We start from the raw sequence: 20,816 nt of genomic DNA on the forward strand, positions 1-20,816 counted from the left end.
TCATGTCAGTCACACTCATAAATGGACGTTACGCGTTCGTATTCTATTGATAAGCGCACGTTCGCCGATTAAACGGCGTATACAAAAGAGAGCTTGGCTTACAATTTCGATTTGGCTTACGTAAGTGAATTTAACCCTTCTATTGTGTTTTCCTTTTTTTTTTGTTTTGTTTTTCTTTTTTTTCTTTTTTCTCCTTCTTTTTTTTTTTTTTTTTTTTTTTTTTTTTTTTTTTTTTTCCTTTTTTTTTTTTTTTTTTTTTTTGCCAATTACACTTATTCGATTGATTAATTTATGTTAATTTTAATTTTGTTGAGTAATGCATATTTTTACGCTTACGAAGGATAGGATGGAAAAAAATTGTTTCTTTTAATTGCTTTTAATTAAATTTTGTAGATTTATATGAGATAATTTTTGTAAGAATTCGAGTTTTTTTAAATATTATTTTATTCTGAAAATAAAAATTTTGTTGTTATAAATCAGTAAAAATTTATAATTTTCTTTTCGAAATTATTCATTGCAAGTATCGAATGTGTTTACTTAAATTAAATCATTCAAAGGGAATAATCTTTTACAGGACAAATAATTGGAAAGGGGATAAAAAATTATGCTTTCATTTTATTGGATTTTGTTTGATAAAAGAATTCTATTAGAGTTTTAAAAATTTAGAAAAAAATTTGGTAATTGTATAGTTGTTTATGCAACATTTTACGTACAAAATGAAAAAATCAAACTTTCCTTCCTGTAACGAGTCCTGTTCTTGTTTTTAACTTCTTTAATTTTATATGTTTGATTATATAAAATTTTTTACCTTCCTCTCGTTAAGTTCTGAAAATTTTTTCAAATGCTAATTGCGATGCTTTCATCCCCATAACACGGATCCCATTCACTTTTAAATTACTTTTGTTGATATGAAACCTTTCTTATTACTGGATACATACTCGCATGCATAATGCAAAAGATTGGGTAAAAAAGATTTCAGAATTATATACGTGCTTATTTACACTGATTATCTTTCTCCAGATGTAATTTCACTATATTATTATAACGAGATTTCTAAAATATTATACACTCCCCAATGGGAAAATTCTTAAAATGAAAGAATTTTTTAACCTATCCTCTTTTTTATTCATTTGATATTATTCATTGATATTATTAACAGATAATTATATATATTATCTGTTTATTCACATTTCCAATTTATACTTTAATTAACCAAATTCTTCTTAATGAATCTCCCACGAAAATAAAAATATATAGGTAGGAATTATTATGTGCAAGAAATTATCGAATTATACTTGTATATGTAAAGTTTATTTCAAATATATATTTGATTAATTAAAAATATATTATTTGATAATATTCTTATTATACAAGGAGATCCGAGATATTTTTCTTATTAAAAAAATATTTATATTCTGTATTTATCAGTCATTTCTTCAAGATCAAATCTTTTAGGATTAAACATTTTTTAGTTTATAAGCTAGAAAAAAAAAGGTAAGTTCAATTTATACCTATATTGAATATCAAACATAAAGGGGATGAAAAATTCTAAAATTTTATAATCATTATTTCATCATTTACCATCATTAATATTTGAATTATAAAAAAAACAAAAATTAAAATCCCTATAAAAAATAGGAACACCAAGAAAAAGCTTAAACCTTAAAGAATATTTGATAAGTATATATTAGTTACTAAAAATAATTTAATATAAAACCTTCGTAAAATTATTACTATTAATAAAAATCTTATAATTATCATCTTAACTTTTCACTATTCCATTACCTCCATTCAAATATTCAAACGAATGAAAAACGAAATAACGAAAAAAAGACCAAATGGATAAATGAAATACCGCATGAAATTACGAAGCAAGAGTCGACCTAATAATCAACGATTAAGCCCCGCAACATCAACGACGATGATCGAATCGGGATCCAAACAAGTTCCAACGAGCGTCGGGACGCCCGTCACGCTTCAAGGTGTAGGTACAACACAATCAAAGCATTTAGACCGACCTTCTGGCTTGAGAAGAGTAGCTTCTGCAGAGGGTTCCAAGTTGGTGAGGGTAGCGGTTACTTGAATGGCGGCGGCGAGTCAGTTTGTCTAGAGACTGCACGCGGTGCGTTAGGTTCTTCTAGGTGTCGGTGATTTTCACTCTATATTTGTCACAGATATTCGATCTCACGTTTTCCTATACGTTCACGTGTATGGAAAGTGTCGAATGGGGCTTCCGTCGCTCGTTCAAGTTTAATATGAAGTTTGTACGTGTATAACCGCGTTTGACGATGTATGCTTCGGTTGACGGTTTGTGAGGATTGTGGTTCTGAAAGTGGATCGACAATCGAGGGTAAGCGGTTCGATCGTTGAGATACATTTATTCGAGATGAAATTTAGATAAATTTTGAAGGATTGATGTGTATTAGCTTTCGTTTTTGAAGTATTGGGAAGTTTGGGGAAATTTATAATACGTTGATATACGAAAAATAATAAATGGAAATTAATGGTTTTTATATCGATGAATTTCATTGGTAAATTTATATTTAAAGAATTGATTATAATGTGTATTATATTTTGATATAACTTTCCTTTTTTAAAAGTTCATTTGAAAGTTGTTACAATGTATTTATTTTTGATCGTGTATATAGAAATCATTGGAAATCATTGTGATTGTCTATTGATAATTATTTATCAAACAAGATATATTTTATTTGTATATTTATAATTTCTGAAAAGACAAAAATATTTTTGTTGAAATATCACAATTTACATCTATTTTGACAGATTAATATAGATTGTGATATGTTAAAAAAAAAAGTGAATAATTTTAAGAGTTATTTCATTTTTCAATTTATGATTATTAAGCCTTTCTTTTTAGATATTTTGATTTCAATATTTATATTTCAAGATATATCAACTTCTTCGACAATCAAATGTGGATGTTTATCAAATCTTGAAGAGATATAACTCATGCAATGATGTCATACGAATTTCCTCATCCAGTTTCAAAGACATACCGATATAAAAAAGTAAGTAAAATAGAAAGAAATAGATTGAATATCTATTTTATATCGTGTAATATAATTAATTATATATTTTATATATAATTAAAATTTTCCTTTTTTTTATTTTATACAAAAATTTAAGAGATTTTATTTATAAAAATAAAATTTTGATAATCCATATTTCATTCATTTGTTTATATCTTGCAAAACTTCATATAGGTTTGTTATTTTATTTACAACAGATAACGAAGCCATTGTTGGAAAGAAAACGACGTGCGCGCATAAATAAATGCCTCGATGAGTTAAAAAATCTTATGATAGATGCATTAGAGGTACGTATTTGTTATTGTATTATTATACTTTTCATGAATTATTACATAATTTCATGCAAAATTGCAATATTTCCCTTTTAATATCTACATTTTTATTCTAATTAATAAAGATCCTCTTTCTACATTTATTTTTATATATATTTATAATGAATTATGTTGTCTTTGATCCTTAATCAATAATATTTCGTTAATTTCATTTCAAATAATTTTTATTTTAAATTATGAGATCATTTGACTGACAAATTGTTGAATTTCTTGAATTTCAACGATGATTAAATAATTAATTGCTATGATGAAATTGAAATAATAACTTTTTGAAATATTTTACAATTACATTTATAAAAGTTTTTGAAATTTATTTTTCCATATTTATAATAAAATCGAACATATATCCAAGATAGACAAGAAATATTTATGTGTCAGATTATTAAGTTATTATCAAAATATTTTATTATTTTGAAATATTGTATTTATTTATATAGAATCAATTTCGTATTATATTTTGAATTATGGAAATATCGTACTTTTATAAGAGAAACTTTCTCTTATAAAAATAGCCTATATAGAATACTCTATATATACATAGGCTATAAAGAAAAGAAGCACAATAAATCATCTTTTCACCATTCATATTACCATCAAAACTTTTAAACGTATACCTGATATTTATACTTTCACGACAGAAATTTTAAAGAAAAATACCCTTGAAAAATACCCTATATTGCATTCATAGAATTAATCACGTAGACCCATAATTTAAATAACAATGACTGAAAATCGACTGAACTTTTGCACGCCCCTGTCTTATTTTCACAATAGTTTCGCAAAATTCAGAAAAAGAAAAAAGAAAAAAAAAGCAACTGAAGGAAACATCTTATACACTCACGGAACCGTGAACGAGGAAAAATAATACAGATAAAGTGGCAATGCTATAAATGTCACCAGAGCCGTGATTTCATCGACGGCTCTGTACGGCGATACATTGGTCGAACGAGCACGTGCTATGCTTTTTTCCCTCCATCGAGAAACCTTTGGAAGGAAGCCACGGTTTCTTGCTCGACTTACCGGCCGCGATACCACGTTTCCCCTCTGTAATTTCACGAGTCGCTCGCAGCAGGAAATGCATTCTCGGTCCGCAGCTACGCGTGCAATCGATTTGATGCTTAAATATTCCTAGACCGTGGGAAACTCACGCTCGCTCGCTATACAGTGACAAGAGTAACACGCGACTCAAGCCAGTAATTATGAAAGCCGGTATTTAACGCTTCGACCATGCTCATTACATTTAATACATGGCGTTAATTGCGATGTCTTTTGACCGAACAGTTAGCATGGGGGGAGGGATCTGACGTCGCTCGATAAGGATTCAGATAAATTACCTTTGTATACCGCTACTTTGAGATAAACACCGTGCGAATTGATTAATGAGATTTCCCTCTTTTGTGGTCTTTGTTTTGTGGTAAGAACTGGTAGGGAAAAAGTTTGAAATTTTTATTCAATGGAGATAATGGTGATTTTCATTTTCTTTTGTTAAACTTGCCTTTTATACAGGAATTATTCGCATATATATTATTTTTAGTTAAATAAATATATTATAAATTATTATAATATAATAACAAATATAAATCTAAAATTATGTATAATGATTGTCTTACTGTAATAATAATTGCACAAGATTAAATAGAAATTGATTGATTCAAGGGTGGAAGAAGAAAAGAGTTGAAATAGAAATTTAATTAATTATAAATCAGTGTTTTTTAATTTCTCTTTATTATTGAACGTGCAATAGTGACGATAAAAGGGATATATGATAAGTTTTTAAGAAAGTCAGATGGAAAAATATTTGTAATGAACGTGGGTCGAAAAATATTTTCAAAGTTATAAATAATTTTTTATTTCCGTTAAAACGCGAAAAATACAAAACTTAGAGATAAATACTGCAATTTACTGCAATCCACACGAGTTTTCTAACGAATCAACATTTCTGTACTTCAACAGAAAATTTATACAAAGATAAAAACCTATTTTACGAAGTGGTAATACCGGTGCAGCAACTTTGCTTGAGTAAGTAAAAGATTGCAATTTTGCAATCGTGCGAAGCTGTTATCGAAATAGTATGAAGACACACATTTTTCAACATTGCTAACTCGATTACATTTTTATCGCGAATGGAATATTGCATTTGCTTTAATATCGAACAGAATCATGCATGAAATGGCACATATGATCACGCGAAGGATTTAGTGATTTAATGGTAGCTAATTATATGGTCGAGATTTATGCGATAGAGGTATATGTAATATGGTTTCTATGTGAGATGATTATTCTTTGAATTGAAAAAAAATTTTTATTACATCTTTTGTAATTAATTTTATTATTTACGAATGAATTCACGAGTTAATGTTGCTCTTAATTTAAGGAAATGCTTTACTTTGATGTTTCTTTCCATTTTGAATTTTATTTTGGAAACTTAGAGAGGAGAAAAATAATAAATTGAAACCTTGCTGTGGTCAGAAAGAATTTTATCGAATGCAATTATTGTATATAAGATTTCTAAATAAGATGTTTAATTTCATATCGTTTTTTGCAATAAAGAAGTTCGATTTACGATAATGTTGTATTCCAGAAAATAAGAAAAAAATCAACTTGATACTCACATATAAAAAGGAATAAAAATTGCACAAGTTTCTTATAAACAAAAATATGAATATTAAAGTTTTTTTAAATTAGATTAATCTTAGATAATATCAAATATAGGTTTTTAGTTTTGCGCCATCTATGAAGATATCGAGTAACTTTCAAGAAGTTACTATCTTCTTTATCATCATATGATAAAGTCACGATATTTCTTAAAAAATTAAGTGCCATTTTTTACTTACCAAAAACAATTTTATATAAATATTTTTGTTTTATCGTATATTCATTCGAAATTAGGGACTCGAATGTTATAAATGTATTGGGATTAAAATATTTTTATTCAAATAATTAATGTTGGAAGGTCCATCAGATTCCTTACTGACCATTCCATGGAATCATGAAGCGTAAACTCTTCACGCTTACAGATTATTTACGTACGCCTTTGAAATTCAAATTCGTCTCGGTTCTTCTGTCGGAATGATCGTGTTAAACAAATACACGTCTGTTTTTATATTCGATCGTGAGATAGCTTCTCATTTTGATCACGTTTTCGCTAGTCTATCAGAAACTCTTTCGAGCGGCAAAAGTATGGGAAACAGGATATAGAGCACGAAAGAGTACGGAAATTCAGCAAAGCGTTTGAAAAAAATTTTTCTCGTATCTTTGAAACATATCGAAATATTTTATCGTACGTTGAAAACTTCAAAAATGAAGAAAATCAATTCATCAAATTACAATATCGATCAAAAGCTTTTCCAAGAAAAAATTTTTGTCATTTTATATTTTGACCTATTTACGATCAAAATACTCACTCACATTTCTCTATGTTAATATCAGTAATTTCGATGAAATTAATATTTCGATATTGTGGAGTTACTTGACTTAATTTGAATATTTAAATTGCATCCAATTTATATTTTCCTTTTAAATACTTATTTCATTTTTTTTTTGCACCGTATCATCAGTGTCATTTAAAAAATTGTATATATACGTCAAAATTTATGAATCGTTCTACATAGGAAACAAGCAACTGTTTGATAATATCAGTATTTTTAGTTAATTTTCATTGGATGATGATAGCAGTTTGCAACGTTGAATGAAAGATTCATGGAAAGAACAGGTGTATCGGATCGTAATAAATGAGAAAGCAAAAATTGTTGCTTCGATTTCATTCATGATACTATTTTTTTCTGTCGTATTAATCCAATACATAATATCAATAATATATTTAGGGAAGGAAGATCGTTTATACCTGTACCTGTAATTATGATTTACACTTATTTCGAAATCGGTAGTAATTTTAAAATGTTTACCAACCCAAATTATGCTTAAAAACGTTAAAAACAAATTATATCCGGGCCACATTTTACACAGTATTTTCTTGCACGATTTAATTTTATATAGTTTTTTTTTCCTTTTTTTTAACACATTCTGTTTACTCTTACATTTTACGCATATTATTTATTTATTTCAAGAAACGCATGTTAATTAGTTCACAGAAAACTGCTTCACGATATTTTTTTTTTACAATATTTACAACAATCAATTTATGATTTATTGTATATTTTTTAAGTAACCAAATATCATTGAATAATAAATACCAACTATAATCTGTTTCGATTAACACTCAATACACTTAATCATTACAAAAATAATAAATTTTAGAAATCAATTAATTTGACTACTAAATTACATTATTCTTTGTGTTACACGCGTATCACTTTATCGTATTACATGAAGAATTAAACCTCGCAAAAAAACGATGTTTACCCCAACTTCTCACAAAGAAGAAACACGCTTCTGCCTCATTTCGAATTATCGAACGATGAGAAATTTATTGGTCGCAGACGGAAGGGGAGGACATAAGCAAGCTGGAGAAAGCGGACATTCTGGAGTTGACCGTGCGCCATTTACAAAGGCTGCAGGGCTCACGATCCTCCACCGGATTGCCGGACACCGTCACGAACAACGACGAGGTCTCGGCCGAAAATCGGTGGTTATCCGGTTTCGGCCACTGCGCAGCTGAAGCGTACAGATTTCTCTCGGCTGTTCCAGGTGAAGGCGCGGAAAGATTAGCGAGGCACCTCGCAGCTGGCCTTCAAAAGAGCCGGCAAACGAATTCGACGGTAATTATCTCATCATCATCGATCGAAGAGACGAAAGTTACCCTACCCCCGGATTATCCGCGCTTCTCCACCGAGATTGACGTGTGGCGCCCTCTTTGCACTTACTTTCAGACGAAATTGAACGATGAATCGTAACTCGTCGCTTTTGAAAATCTTTTTTTTTTTTCTTTTTCTTTTTCTCATCTCCCCTTTCTTTTTATCAAGATCTTTTAAACATTTGACTATATTAAAGTAGAGATTTGGTTCTATGAAGCAGAGATGAGAGTTTATGGATGTAACAAACGACTTAGCTTGCTCAGGAAAGGTATGAAAAATATTTTAAAATCTCTCATCGTTTTTTTTTTTATTTTAACGAGATGTATTTGATTAGAACGGAATATTGGAATATTTCTATTTTTTAAAATAGCTTCGATTTCTTTGGTTTTTTTAATGCCACACAAAGAATCGAAAGTCTTTTTTAATAAATGTAAATGCAATTATTTCGCACGTAGAAGAAAGAAAATGGTCAAGTTGTTTGATTTGTTTAATGTATTTGTTTTTACACAGCTGAAAACAAACGTGCTGACACAAACTTTGGCAAGTTTGGATCTTACTACTGATTTATTGGCTTCGTCGATTCCTATCGATAACATTCAAGTAGCATCTTCCAATCAAAATGCGGTCACTTATCGTGGAAGAATTCCTGACGCAATCACGTTTAACATACCATCCGGATGTAACAGTGGGACGACCGTAGAAAATGGAGAAAAACTAGAAAGAGGTTGCATTTCCGAAATATCGAAAGACTTGAAGGAGGGGCAAACGGTGGAGAAAGTTAAAACTGAGATCAAAGTTGAGGATGAAGAGGAAATCGATGTGGAACGCGTTGATGAAGTTGATCCTATGTGGCGGCCTTGGTAATTTTTAAAATTCTTCTCTCAAACGTTTTATTGTATGGAATTTCTCATTTCTTATTTTTGTTTCCAAAAATGATTGAAAAATATAATTGTTGAATCTGCTCAAAAAGAATTTTATTCTTGCTCTTTTAAACATTTGATTGTATATTAAAGTAGAGATGTATTTGATTCTATAAAAAAGCAGAGATGTGTATGGATATAACAAATAACTGCTCAGGAAAGGTATGAAAAATATTTTAAAAGATTAAACTCAGATCAAAATGTATTATTATTGTGAACAAAAGAGAAAGAAATATGTGAATGTAAATTTGAAAATGAGAATATTCAATATTCCTCAATTATCCTTTATTATTCCTTTATATTTATAAAGTATAATTTTTAAATATATGTGTATAAATAAATGATAGTATATTGATTCGAAGAATTGTATTTTATTACATAATGATTGGTTTAAATTTACTACTTTTATGTTTGTTATTTACATTTATAAAACAATTTTAATTTCTATTACTTATTTCTAATATTAATATATTTCAATTGTTATATTTATAAATCGCAATTTTTCCATTGTTATAATCGATCTCATTATTTATAATATAATTTTCAATACACATAATGATGATTTAAAAATGGAAGAATTTATTTTATTATTATTAAAGAAATTTTTTTTTATATATATTATGAAAGTTACATTATGTGTAAAGAAAATTTATAACACTTTAATTTATATCATTGTAAAATATTATAAACTTTATAACAATACTTATATCAAAAAAAAATTTAATTACGAAAAGAAAAAAAAGAATGAAAAAATCTTTTGTAAAAAAAAAATATTATTAATTTCATTAATTTATAATACGAAAAATATTCATTTTTTTTCTTTTCAAATTTACACGTCTCTTTGTATATTTTAAAAAAACATTTACTTATTTTACATAGATAATTATTATTAGAATAATTATTATTATGCGCATTGTGATGCCTAGATAAATATTTTTAATTATTTTCACAAGATTTTTTTCAATTACAAGAAAGTTTAAAGCAAGAATGTTTATAAAATGCATAGATTTATTGAAAAATAGTTTATTATATATGTGTTAAAATAGTTATTATATATGTATATAAAAAAAAGATTATAATACATCTATATTTCTATTTGCAGTCTTTTTTAATATCATGTATAATATTATTCTTTATCTTTCAACTATAAATATATATTAATAAGTGATTTACAGTAATATTGTATTTTGTAAAAAAATGTACATTAATTTTAATTTTGGTATTTGGTTTTAATTTAATTAGTACAATATTATCTATTGAAAAATGGTGTTTTTTAATTTTAATTCTCATAGCTCTAATAAATATAATAAAATGAAATTTTTCTATGAATATTGTGACAAAATTTTTTATATTACTTATAGATATATATAAAAATATCAATGATATAAATAATAATTATAAAAATAGAAGAAAGCATATTTTTAATAATTTGTTTCAAATCGATATCTTAATTCGTTTTTGAGATATTAAATTTTATAAAAAATATATATAATATTTTTAGAAATATAATATGATATAAAATTTACATTTTATATACTAAATTTACATTAAAACGTTAAAAATGATGTAAAATAAATAAATTTGATATAATATACATTCGATATGACGCTCCTATATTATCTTATAATATTTAACTATAATTTTCTATTATTTTAATCTATTATATCTATTAATCCTTGAATCTAACAAGATATAATCACAATTATTCTATCACAGATGCAAAATTTTTAATTTTATTATAAAAAAAAAAAAAATAATAAATTTTGCAACTCAACTCATCCCATTAATCCGTATCAAAAATATATATCTTAGTCGATTAAGTCTATAAGCATATAAATTCCTAAAATATAAGTGAGATCCTCCTTTAGGATCTCTTGTATCAAACGGTTCGTTTTACCTCTCGTCTCGGGCATAAAAAGATCAATAAACTTGAAGAAAAATAAGCACGATATCCCGAAATAATAATACACCATATCGATTCCAATATTCTCGTTAAAATTCAGGTACATTTTCGACTGGACGAAATAAAGCATATCGTCGTAAATCATCACGACGATAGCAGCTACATCTTTCAATTCCGGGCTAAATATTTCGTCGATAACAACGTTGGGTATCATCCCTAACCCTAATTGAAACGTTATCTGGTACAAAATTGCGAACACTATCGGATTACTTACGTTCTCACCGTTGTTAATCCTAATAAAGAACGTAAAATCGAGGCCCCATATAATTAACACGCACATGCACAGGATCGTAGATTGCATTATACGCCCTCGCCTTTTCGCGTTTCTCAACGTCGTGCCGAAGTAAAATGCGAATACGAGCGCTGTGCTCAGAATCAGTATCATCCCTGTATTTACATCTGCGTCAATTATATTTTTCTCGTATATTATCAGAAAATATTCCATGATGCAGAAATAACCGTTGAAGTGTTGCACCGTGATCAATAGGAATCCAATGAACAGAGCGTATATGTTGTTCGGCAATAGTATTAGGGGCAACTTTTTCAACCAACTTTTTCCACCTTTGCTCGTCGCCTCTCGTAATTCATCGTTCGTGATTCGATCGCTCTTGTACCTGTATTTTCGCGCGTCGCTCGAGTGCGCCCTTCGAAGGAACACCAATTCCTTTCTCGCCTCGTGTAGGTTAGATGTGTCCTTGAAGAATGATATCGCTTCGCAAGCTTCGGTTATGCAACCTTTCCTCGTCAAGAAGAGAGGACTCTCGGGGAAAATTGCGAGCAACGGGATGGAGGATATCGATAGGTACAGAAGAATCTTGACGAGGGTCGCGTCGCTCACGAAGGATCCTATGCAGAAGCTCATCAACGATCCAAAAGGTACGCTCGTCACGGACAACGTGGTCAAGGCATCTCTCACGTTGCTGTCCGCCATTTCCAATATGTACGTAGGGTACACCGTATTGGTTATACCGACGCCTATGCCGAGAATTATTCGAGCGCTGCACAAGATTGGCAAGGTGGTCGCGTTCAGCACGAGGAACCAACCTGAGATGAAAAATTGGCAGGATAACAGGAGGCAACTTTTAGGACCGATCATGTTGACCAAATTGTAAGCTAACAGTCGGCCGATTATAGAACCGATCCCCTTCAAACAGACGATCCATGATATCTCTTCATTCGTTATTGAGAATGGTAAGTTGTCGTAGGTGCCGTTTTTTAATTGGGGCAGAGAGACTGTTGTCCATCCTTGAACCGTGCCGGTGATCACCATGATAACGGTTGCTAAGGAATAGAAAATATGGTGCTTTAGCAAATATATGTATAATTATATAATAGTATAATTTAATCTTTTGCTATTGAAAAATTATGTATTGTAATATAGGATAAATAAAATATATATATTAATATTCAGTATTTAAATAATTATATTTTTTAATAAACTAGAAGTTACAAGATTAAGTTATTTATAATAAAGAAAAAAGTAGGGATTTATATAGATTTCAGAAAATTATAAGTGACAAATATATTTCAATATTCATTTTTAGTGCAACATAAAATACCAACCGGAAATAGATGCTATCCACTGTTTCCATTCTCTTTTATTATATCTCGATTCATCTTCTGTAGAGTTTCGTGTGAATGGTTTAGACTGTGAAATAAATATTATTATAATATTATTGAGAGAAATGAAGATATATTTGTATTTTACTTTCTTTCTTTCTTTCTAACTTTTATAATTTAATCACTATTACTAATTAATAAGTATTCATTAATAGCAATCAGTATCGGAATACTTATAAGATTTTCGAAATTTAAAATATCAAATATCAGAATAAATCATCTCTTATTAATTAATATTCAAATATTGTGAAATAAATATTTTATATTTCATATTTATTGGAAAAAATTACTAATTGATGATATTTTATTTATAATTATTTATTTTTAAATAATTATAAAAAAAAGTATTTACCATTAATTGAAAGAAAATAGACATTTTTGCAAAAAAAAAAATAATTAATTTTTCACACAATAATATTTTAAAATTTTTAAATTACACTATCACAAATTTCTCTTTCTTTTTTCTTTTCTCACATTATTTCCGATAAAGCGATATGCAGATCGATCGTAATATGACGAGTGTTCGAAAGGAACTGAAATGGCAAAATTTTAGTCAAAAGATACAAATACTTGTTCGAATTATCCTTGCAAATTTCATGTATTTTGATTGGCTTTTGAGGAAAATGGAAAATGGAAAACCAGCCAATCAGCGTGCTAATAAGTTATGGAGGAAATAGATGTCCTTGTTTGGAGGCAAGGGTCTATGAGCGCTCAGATTTTTCCGCTAGGTCTGATCCTTGACCGAGAGGACCGTTATGTTTTGTTACTAATGACCACTTAGAATTACCGTGTTTATGACACCGTTAGCTATTGAAACACCATAAAATAATCCTTAGCTATTGAAATCACCATAAAATAAAATCTAAAACACGGTTCCGAATACTAAAAGTGATTGTTTCGAACGTTAATATTTCCCTTTAGAAGTAGCTTTATATGCGCGAAAATAACGGCTTTGTAAATCGTTTTGGAAAATTCTTGTGTGAGTTAATATGATGAGCAATTTGTGATTACAATTATTATAATTTTAATTTTATTATAATTTTATTGAAATAGTACGTGTTAATTTTTTTCGCCTTTACGGGTTTTGACACTTTTAATTTAGCACAAAGTAGGACTTCTATTTCGTATCATAGTTATTCTCGATTACTATTACCGGTAATCGGTAATCATTTGTGGCCATTCTATAACCATTCTTCTCGTAAAATAGCAGTTAAAATATTTTAATACAGCTATAAGTCGAAAATTAATACTATAGAATAGCAAATCTGATTTTTGTTTGTAAAAGTATCAATTATTTTACTTAATATTATAATAAATTGTTAAATGCACAAAATTAACAATATTTAAATTTAAAAGTCACTTAAAATTATTAATCATTGCGTTAAAAAAATCTTTCTGAATGCAATCGATAAAGAATGTACGTTTCTTTTTTTGAATTTCGTTTCTTGCAATTTTTTATGTGCACAAGAGACAAATCACCATTTTGTACTAAGTTATCGCTTATGCGATAAATATATTTTTTACAATTTAATCATTTATTATTATATAACATTTATTCTAATCAATATCTACATTTAAACATTTATTTGTTTATTTATTTATTTTTTTATATTAATATAAATATTTATTTTTTATATTAACATCATTGAATTTAAAAAAATCATAACTGAAGGTAATTACCTTGCCTTATTGAAGAATTTATGATTTAGATTTATTTATAGATAAAAAAAATCTGTTGACAAACAACTACTGGTGACCATATTGGATCTTTACCGTTATTACAGGTATTTTTAATAGAACATAACTAAAACATAAATGATTTAAAGTCAATGACAATTGAAAATGTTGTCAAAACGTATCAAATTAATACGACAAAAGAAAATCTTTTGGTAAATTTTCAACAATTCGTCCAGATCGATATTATACAATTTTAAAATTCTAATATCTATTTATTATAATTTAATCTTTTATTATTTTACTAATTCAATTTACTAATTCAATTATTTGTATCAATTATTTATTTATCTATGATATATAAAAATTGAATTGAATAGATTCAGTTACGATTTTTAATCAATAAATTATACAAGAAAAAAAAATAATAAAATTGATTAGATATTGAAGCGTAGAACAAACATAGACAAGAAGAGTAGATAATGGAAGGAAGACAGAGATAGAATAAAAATTATGCAATCAGTGCCATCTTCAGAGTGCCGCAAATGAAACATATAAATAAGGAGAGCAAATAATAGGAAAAGGATAGAGACAAGATGAAGAATTAACCATCAACGCCATCTTTTGCGTATTAAGAACATCTTTTTAAAGAATCATTTTCTAAAACAATCAAAAGATGGCGATAGTCGTCAATTCTTATTTTGCTTTATCCTATTTTGAAAAAATATTTTTGATACTCAAGAGATGGCGCTGATAGTCAATTTTTACCCTATTTCTATCCTTTTCCTATTGTTTGCTTTCTCTGTTTGTATGTTTCACTCGGTACTCTACAGATGGCACTAATTGCACAATTTTTAATCTATTTTTGTCCTTCTCTTACTATATGCTGTCTTTATTTATACTCGCTATATTGCTAGAGCTTTGTATTAGTATTACAAACGAAATTATTGCTAAAAATATATGTTATAAATGCATATAATTTATATATCGTGCAAAACTCAGATAGTAATACATAAGAGAGGGAGGATTTTTCATTTGATCTTTTATTCCCATCTTTAATATTTTCAGCAATATTTGAAATCATTCATATTTCTTTATTAGTTTCGACAATTTCTCTTCTTTCACGCATTGAATTGTAGATGTAATATTTATCGCTAATAGAAAAAATGTATCATAATATTATTTCAAATAAAGTGTAGGAGGAATAATTAGATTTATTCGAAATATTATTCGTTTCAAGAATGATGTATATTTTGCATTTCCACATTTATAAATTAGAATAAAAAAAATTAATTCTAAGAATTAGAATTTTTCTGCTTTTTATTATACATAACTCATCTATAATTTCATAAAAAAGTTAATAAAAATTGATTTGCATTTCTGTTAAATATTATAGATAATATTTTATTTAATATTTTATTACATAATATAATTTTAAAAAACTATTTATATTTAATATATATACGTGTATATGTGTGATAATTGTAAAATTAATATATTACAACAGAAGGAGCATTTAGTGATAGTTGAATATTTTTTTTATTCAAAATTATTGTCTTTTTATATTATATTATAATATTTACAAATAAATAAATCCTCATGAATTTTTATTAAAATTATAAAACATAAAATTTTATTTCATTCTTTTGAAAATTGATCAAAATAATTACTATCGTTCTCTTTGATTTAAAATTGTAAAATTGAGAATTCTACGTTAACAGGAATGCAAATCAATTTTTATTAACTTTTTTATGAAATTATTATTTTAATTCAATATTAAAAACAAAATTGTATTTATTTTTATGCGCATTAAATATATGTCTAATTTACAATTGCATTTAAAAAAATCACTAATATTAGATATCAATTAATAAATTATCGAGAAGACGCTAATATTGTTTTTAAAAAAATCAAATATCGATAACAATCGATGTGTGTCTCTTACATTGATTTCCATCAAAAATGACCGTAAAATTTTCTTTTCCTGTCGGTCTTAGCAATTTCGTGATTCGTTTCACACACCGATCTTCGACTTTCTACTTTTTTTACCCTCGATATTTTTTCGGACGTAAAAAGGAATAAACTATATTACAATTTCCGGTCTTATATTGTGTTACACGTTCCCATAATCTTATTGTAAGAAAATCCTATTCAATAGTTAGGTTTAAAATGATTAATAGAGAGTATCGATCGTATGAAGAATATTAGATGATTTAAAATAAATAATAATACTTGGATTCAATTAATCAGCATCTACAATAAACATAATCATATACAAATATCATTTTTTTATAGCCATTATAGATAAATTTAGAACATATTTGGAGCATTGCATTTAAAATCCAAAGACATAAAAAACATTTAAAATAATCTCACATACGTATGTGAATAAAATTAATAAAAAAATTAATGAAATATTATATTCGCGTATAATTTCTATTTTTTAAAACTTCAAACTACGCCTCAATATTAAATCAAATTGACCAATGAACAATTAACTCAAACACTCATTAAAGATATAAAACAAGTTCTTCGATTTTGGTTTTAGACAAAAATCGAACTCGAATATTAAAATTCACGGGGGAAAGAAAAAAGTACAGCAATTTAGAAGCAATTCGTTCGCGACGATGAATGGAGTAACCGGTGAAGTGTAAACAGGAAAGGTCATCTTCCAGTTTCCTTTCTTTTTATCGTTGACATTTACACCTCGAAGTCGGTTCCACTCGAATCGTAGCCGCGACAATAGAAGCGGCGTAGGAGCAAAAGCTTTTGCTGTGACCGCATCACCATCTTTCCGTGGGCATTGCTGGGCCCACAAAAGCGCCGCCATCTTGATTTACTGGCGGCAATTGTCAATAGGCTCGATTGTCGAGAAACAGACCTTCAGCTACGCCTCGCTGAAAGGTCTCGATAAATTGACCTGAAAATGCTTCTTGGTTCTTGCTACTTCACTCTTTTTCATCTGCGTGTGGTCCAGCATCAGAAAAACAGTTTACCAGTCCGTAAACTATCTCTTATCGAATATCATATCTAATAATACCTATTGAAAATACCAAACCTGAACGATTAAACAGTTTTCAGATTTTCATCGTTTTCATAAATTATTTCTTATGTCAAATTATCAAAATCACATTCAAAACTTGTCTCTGAAACAATGCGATTCTTGCAAGCATTGAGCGTTAAGACGAGATACAACGTAGAAAAACGACGATATAACGTAAAATACTTCGTTCTCCTTTCATCCTTTGCATACAAAATTAAAATTAACCAAATCCGTTCGATCCTTTTCGAGTCCCTAACCTCAAACCCATAACCTAACATTAATCGAGATTCTATCGAACTGGAAATTTAAAAAATTTCAATTCGAGAATGATTCAAATCTCGTCCGGGTGAAGATGCAAAGCGTTGAATAACAGCGTCGCGGTGGTGATAGATGGGTCGCATGCCGATCGTTCTTGTTGGGCCCCCATTAAAGAAGCGTGCGGGCCTCCAAGACCAAGTGTTGGCTCGCTTTTACAACCACGCGAGGTCCAGCGTGGAAAGCGCGAGAGTGCGAGCGAGCAAGGGGCGGGCGAGGGGGGAACGGGCGGAAAGAGCGAAGCTCTCCTAAGAGGAGAGAGGCTCGGAGAGAGCTTGTGGCCCGCAGTTAATTGCCAGCATTTAATGAGCGCTCTTTGACGCGCCGCGCGAACCGCCGCTGTAACACTCGTAATGGCCGGTGCTTTTCTGACGACTGCCCTCCACGACTCTTCTCCTTTTCTCTCCACCATGTGCACGACGATGTACCAGTTCTCGGGCTGCCAATGTGCGTTTCTCTCTGCCTTCTACTAACCGTACGCGGTTTGCGTGGCCGGTAAATGAAAATGGCCGCGTATTATCGAGTGCCACGCTCGTGCACGTCGGGTTGCATAGGCGCCCATGGATGCTCAGGCACCGACGAAAACCACTTAAACGATTGAGATATTAGCTGGCCACGGTGTGCGAGGGAAGAGGATGGAACGAGGATCGCGGAACAAGTCGTGTTTCAACCGGCTCGGATCATAGTTTTGTTCAATCTTTTGCTCTGTCTTTCCTATCTGTTCTCTTCTGCTCGTGTTGACCTTTGCTTCATGGGTGATATATGTATTGATTGGAAACGAAGGATGTTTGATATAAGAACGCGTTTTTTTTGGTAATTGGTGGTTGATGGAGAATGGAACTTCGTTTGCACGAATTTGTTAGGAAATAAATAAATTTATCGGGATATCTAAATTCTATTGTATTCTTTACGTGGGATTACATATCAAAGAAATACGTGTAGATGAGTTTGTAAATGGTAAAATAGTAATTTTTAACGATATAACAGGTAAAATTGGATATGTCTATAATCTTATCTATAAGTAAATGGAAATTTTCTAGTTTTAACGATCGATGTAATGTAAATTACGAAATGATGTTCATTGCTAAATTCTAAAGATTATTTAAAAACATTTAGCGATTTTTCATACAAAGTGGAAAAATATTAAATACATTATATAATAAAATAAATACATAAATAAATACATAAACTTTATTATCATTTCTTTAAAGATTTTTAAGTAACACAATTTAAGAAAAATATTTAAATGTTAACACATGATAATTTCGAAAAAAAAAACGAGCATGATACCTTCTGTACGTTGATATTTTAACATCTGTTGCTAGTTTGTCGTCGGTATTGTTGCATCTCCCTCGAGGACAGAGTTTTTCATTGAAATATCTTGGATCTCGAGGAAATATCAAAGATTGCTGCTCTCGTGGAAATATTCTCCGAGGACAAAGATCCACCTAATTGTTATCCATTCACCCCTTTTCTCTCGTGTCTGGGCGAGGCTCGTTCATCCCTTTCTTCTTGTGTCGAGTGAAAAGAGACAAAACAGGCACTATTACTCATGCATTGACGTATTTTGACAAGTCTCTCGGTGTCGCATAGTAGAGACAGTTTACCCTCCTACTGGCGTGGCCATAGTTCTGAACAATTTGCTCGCGAGAACCTGATGGGCGTGATCTAGACGACGATTAATTTTACGAAGAATAGAATTTTTGGAAAAATCGTCTCTTATAAATTGTGCCTAATTCTTGAATAAGAAGAATTCCTTTTTTTAAAAAGTTCTTTTCAGAAATTTAATTTAATTACACCAATCTAAAAATTAGCTTTTTACTACTCTACTTTTATCTTAGATATAAAGTTTATTTCATTATAACAATTTTTTACAGAACAATAACGAAATTAAAATTATCTGTAACAGATGCATCAGTATAAATTAAAGGATATATTTCGTAATAAGCATCCTTGTTAAATATTTCATTACAAATATTTATAATATATTAATTCTTTACCTGGATTCGCAAAATATAGATCTTGGACATTTTCATAGATCTTGGAAATTTTTGTGTGAATCATTCCCGATAGACCAATTGATCATACCTGAAAGTCTCGTCAAGTCAGATCCAAAAGACTGTCTTTGAAAATCGCTCTTGGGACCAAACCTCGAATTGAAAGATCTACGTCCACTGGTGATGGAACTTGCTCCTGAGACTTCCATTCTGATTTTCGACTAAATTGTGCTTTTGTCTCGATATCCACTGTTGGAAGAAGAATTCTAAGATCTTTTGTAATAATGTTGTTTAGCTTCGTCGAAAATTCGAATATTATTTATTGTAAAATCGTATAATGTTACAGTTAATATTACCATTATTATGAAGAAAATTGACATTTTGAATTTATTTGCAAAGTAATTTTATCTAGAAGCTACTCTAAAATTAATAAAGGATATAAATTAATATTCATACTATTGATAATGAAAATTGTACTTAAAAAGATAGAAATTCATTATAAAAATATTCACATTCCCCTAATGAAATCAATAGACAAATATTTAGAAACCAAACGTAAATGCATTTCATAAAATTCACAGGAAAAATATAACAATTATTCATTATCCTGTCAATCACGACGAAAGAAATAATTAATTTCGTATTTCCTTCTCCCTTTAAAAACTAAATACCAACTAAATAACTCAAAATTAAAATTTTTACACAATCCATTCTACTTACTTAACTCGAGAAAAAAGAATTGATTCTCGCTCGTTCGAAGGCGTCCAACCATCCCCTTGCCAATTTTGAACGGTGGTACGAGAGGGCGGTACGAGAGAACGAAAGGGTGGTACGATACCGAACCAATTAATCCACTGGAGACTGGATTACACCACTGGATTTCACTTTAATCAGGTTGAACGAAGGCAACCGAAGTGTACAGGCATTTTACGTGAAATTTATGTAGACCCCCCCGAAGGAGAAGGGGGAACGAAGCACCACGAATCGGACACGCTGTTGCACACTGCTGCTCGTCATTAGAGGGATAATGCATATCTTAATGATTACGAAACGAAACACTGACACGATGCCTGGTATACGTAAGCGCGCCGGTGAATGGCGACTGGCCCCAGCTCTGGGGCCCATCCACAATCTTGTAACCGTCCCAC

General features: G+C 29.5%; 2 protein-coding genes across 5 annotated transcripts in view; one reads left to right on the forward strand and one right to left on the reverse strand.

Moving 5' to 3' along the window:
* The window catches only part of LOC102670610 (enhancer of split mgamma protein-like), a 26,345-nt gene extending 17,146 nt beyond the window's left edge, over nucleotides 1-9,199 (forward strand). Inside the window, exons 1-5 of one of the 4 annotated variants that reach the window (XM_031508518.1) lie at nucleotides 21-120; nucleotides 2,909-3,029; nucleotides 3,248-3,337; nucleotides 7,822-8,100; nucleotides 8,647-9,199. In XM_031508518.1, the coding sequence (XP_031364378.1) occupies nucleotides 2,976-3,029; nucleotides 3,248-3,337; nucleotides 7,822-8,100; nucleotides 8,647-9,000 (777 nt within the window). In that variant the 5' untranslated portion in view covers nucleotides 21-120; nucleotides 2,909-2,975 and the 3' untranslated portion in view covers nucleotides 9,001-9,199. Of the gene's footprint in view, nucleotides 1-20; nucleotides 121-2,044; nucleotides 2,351-2,878; nucleotides 3,030-3,247; nucleotides 3,338-7,821; nucleotides 8,101-8,646 lie in introns of those variants that run through there. The other 3 variants (XM_006611426.2, XM_006611427.2, XM_006611425.2) reach the window with 3 other exon arrangements.
* Nucleotides 9,200-10,864: 1,665 nt separating this feature from the next.
* LOC102672387 (facilitated trehalose transporter Tret1-like) lies at nucleotides 10,865-12,289 on the reverse strand. Its single transcript, XM_006611529.1, has one exon. It carries the CDS (start codon nucleotides 12,287-12,289, stop codon nucleotides 10,865-10,867), a length of 1,425 nt encoding a protein of 474 aa, XP_006611592.1.
* Between the last annotated feature and the right edge of the window lie 8,527 nt (nucleotides 12,290-20,816).

Source organism: Apis dorsata, unplaced genomic scaffold (assembly GCF_000469605.1).
Source record: "Apis dorsata unplaced genomic scaffold, Apis dorsata 1.3 scaffold_88, whole genome shotgun sequence".
NCBI classification, from domain to species: domain Eukaryota; kingdom Metazoa; phylum Arthropoda; class Insecta; order Hymenoptera; family Apidae; genus Apis; species Apis dorsata.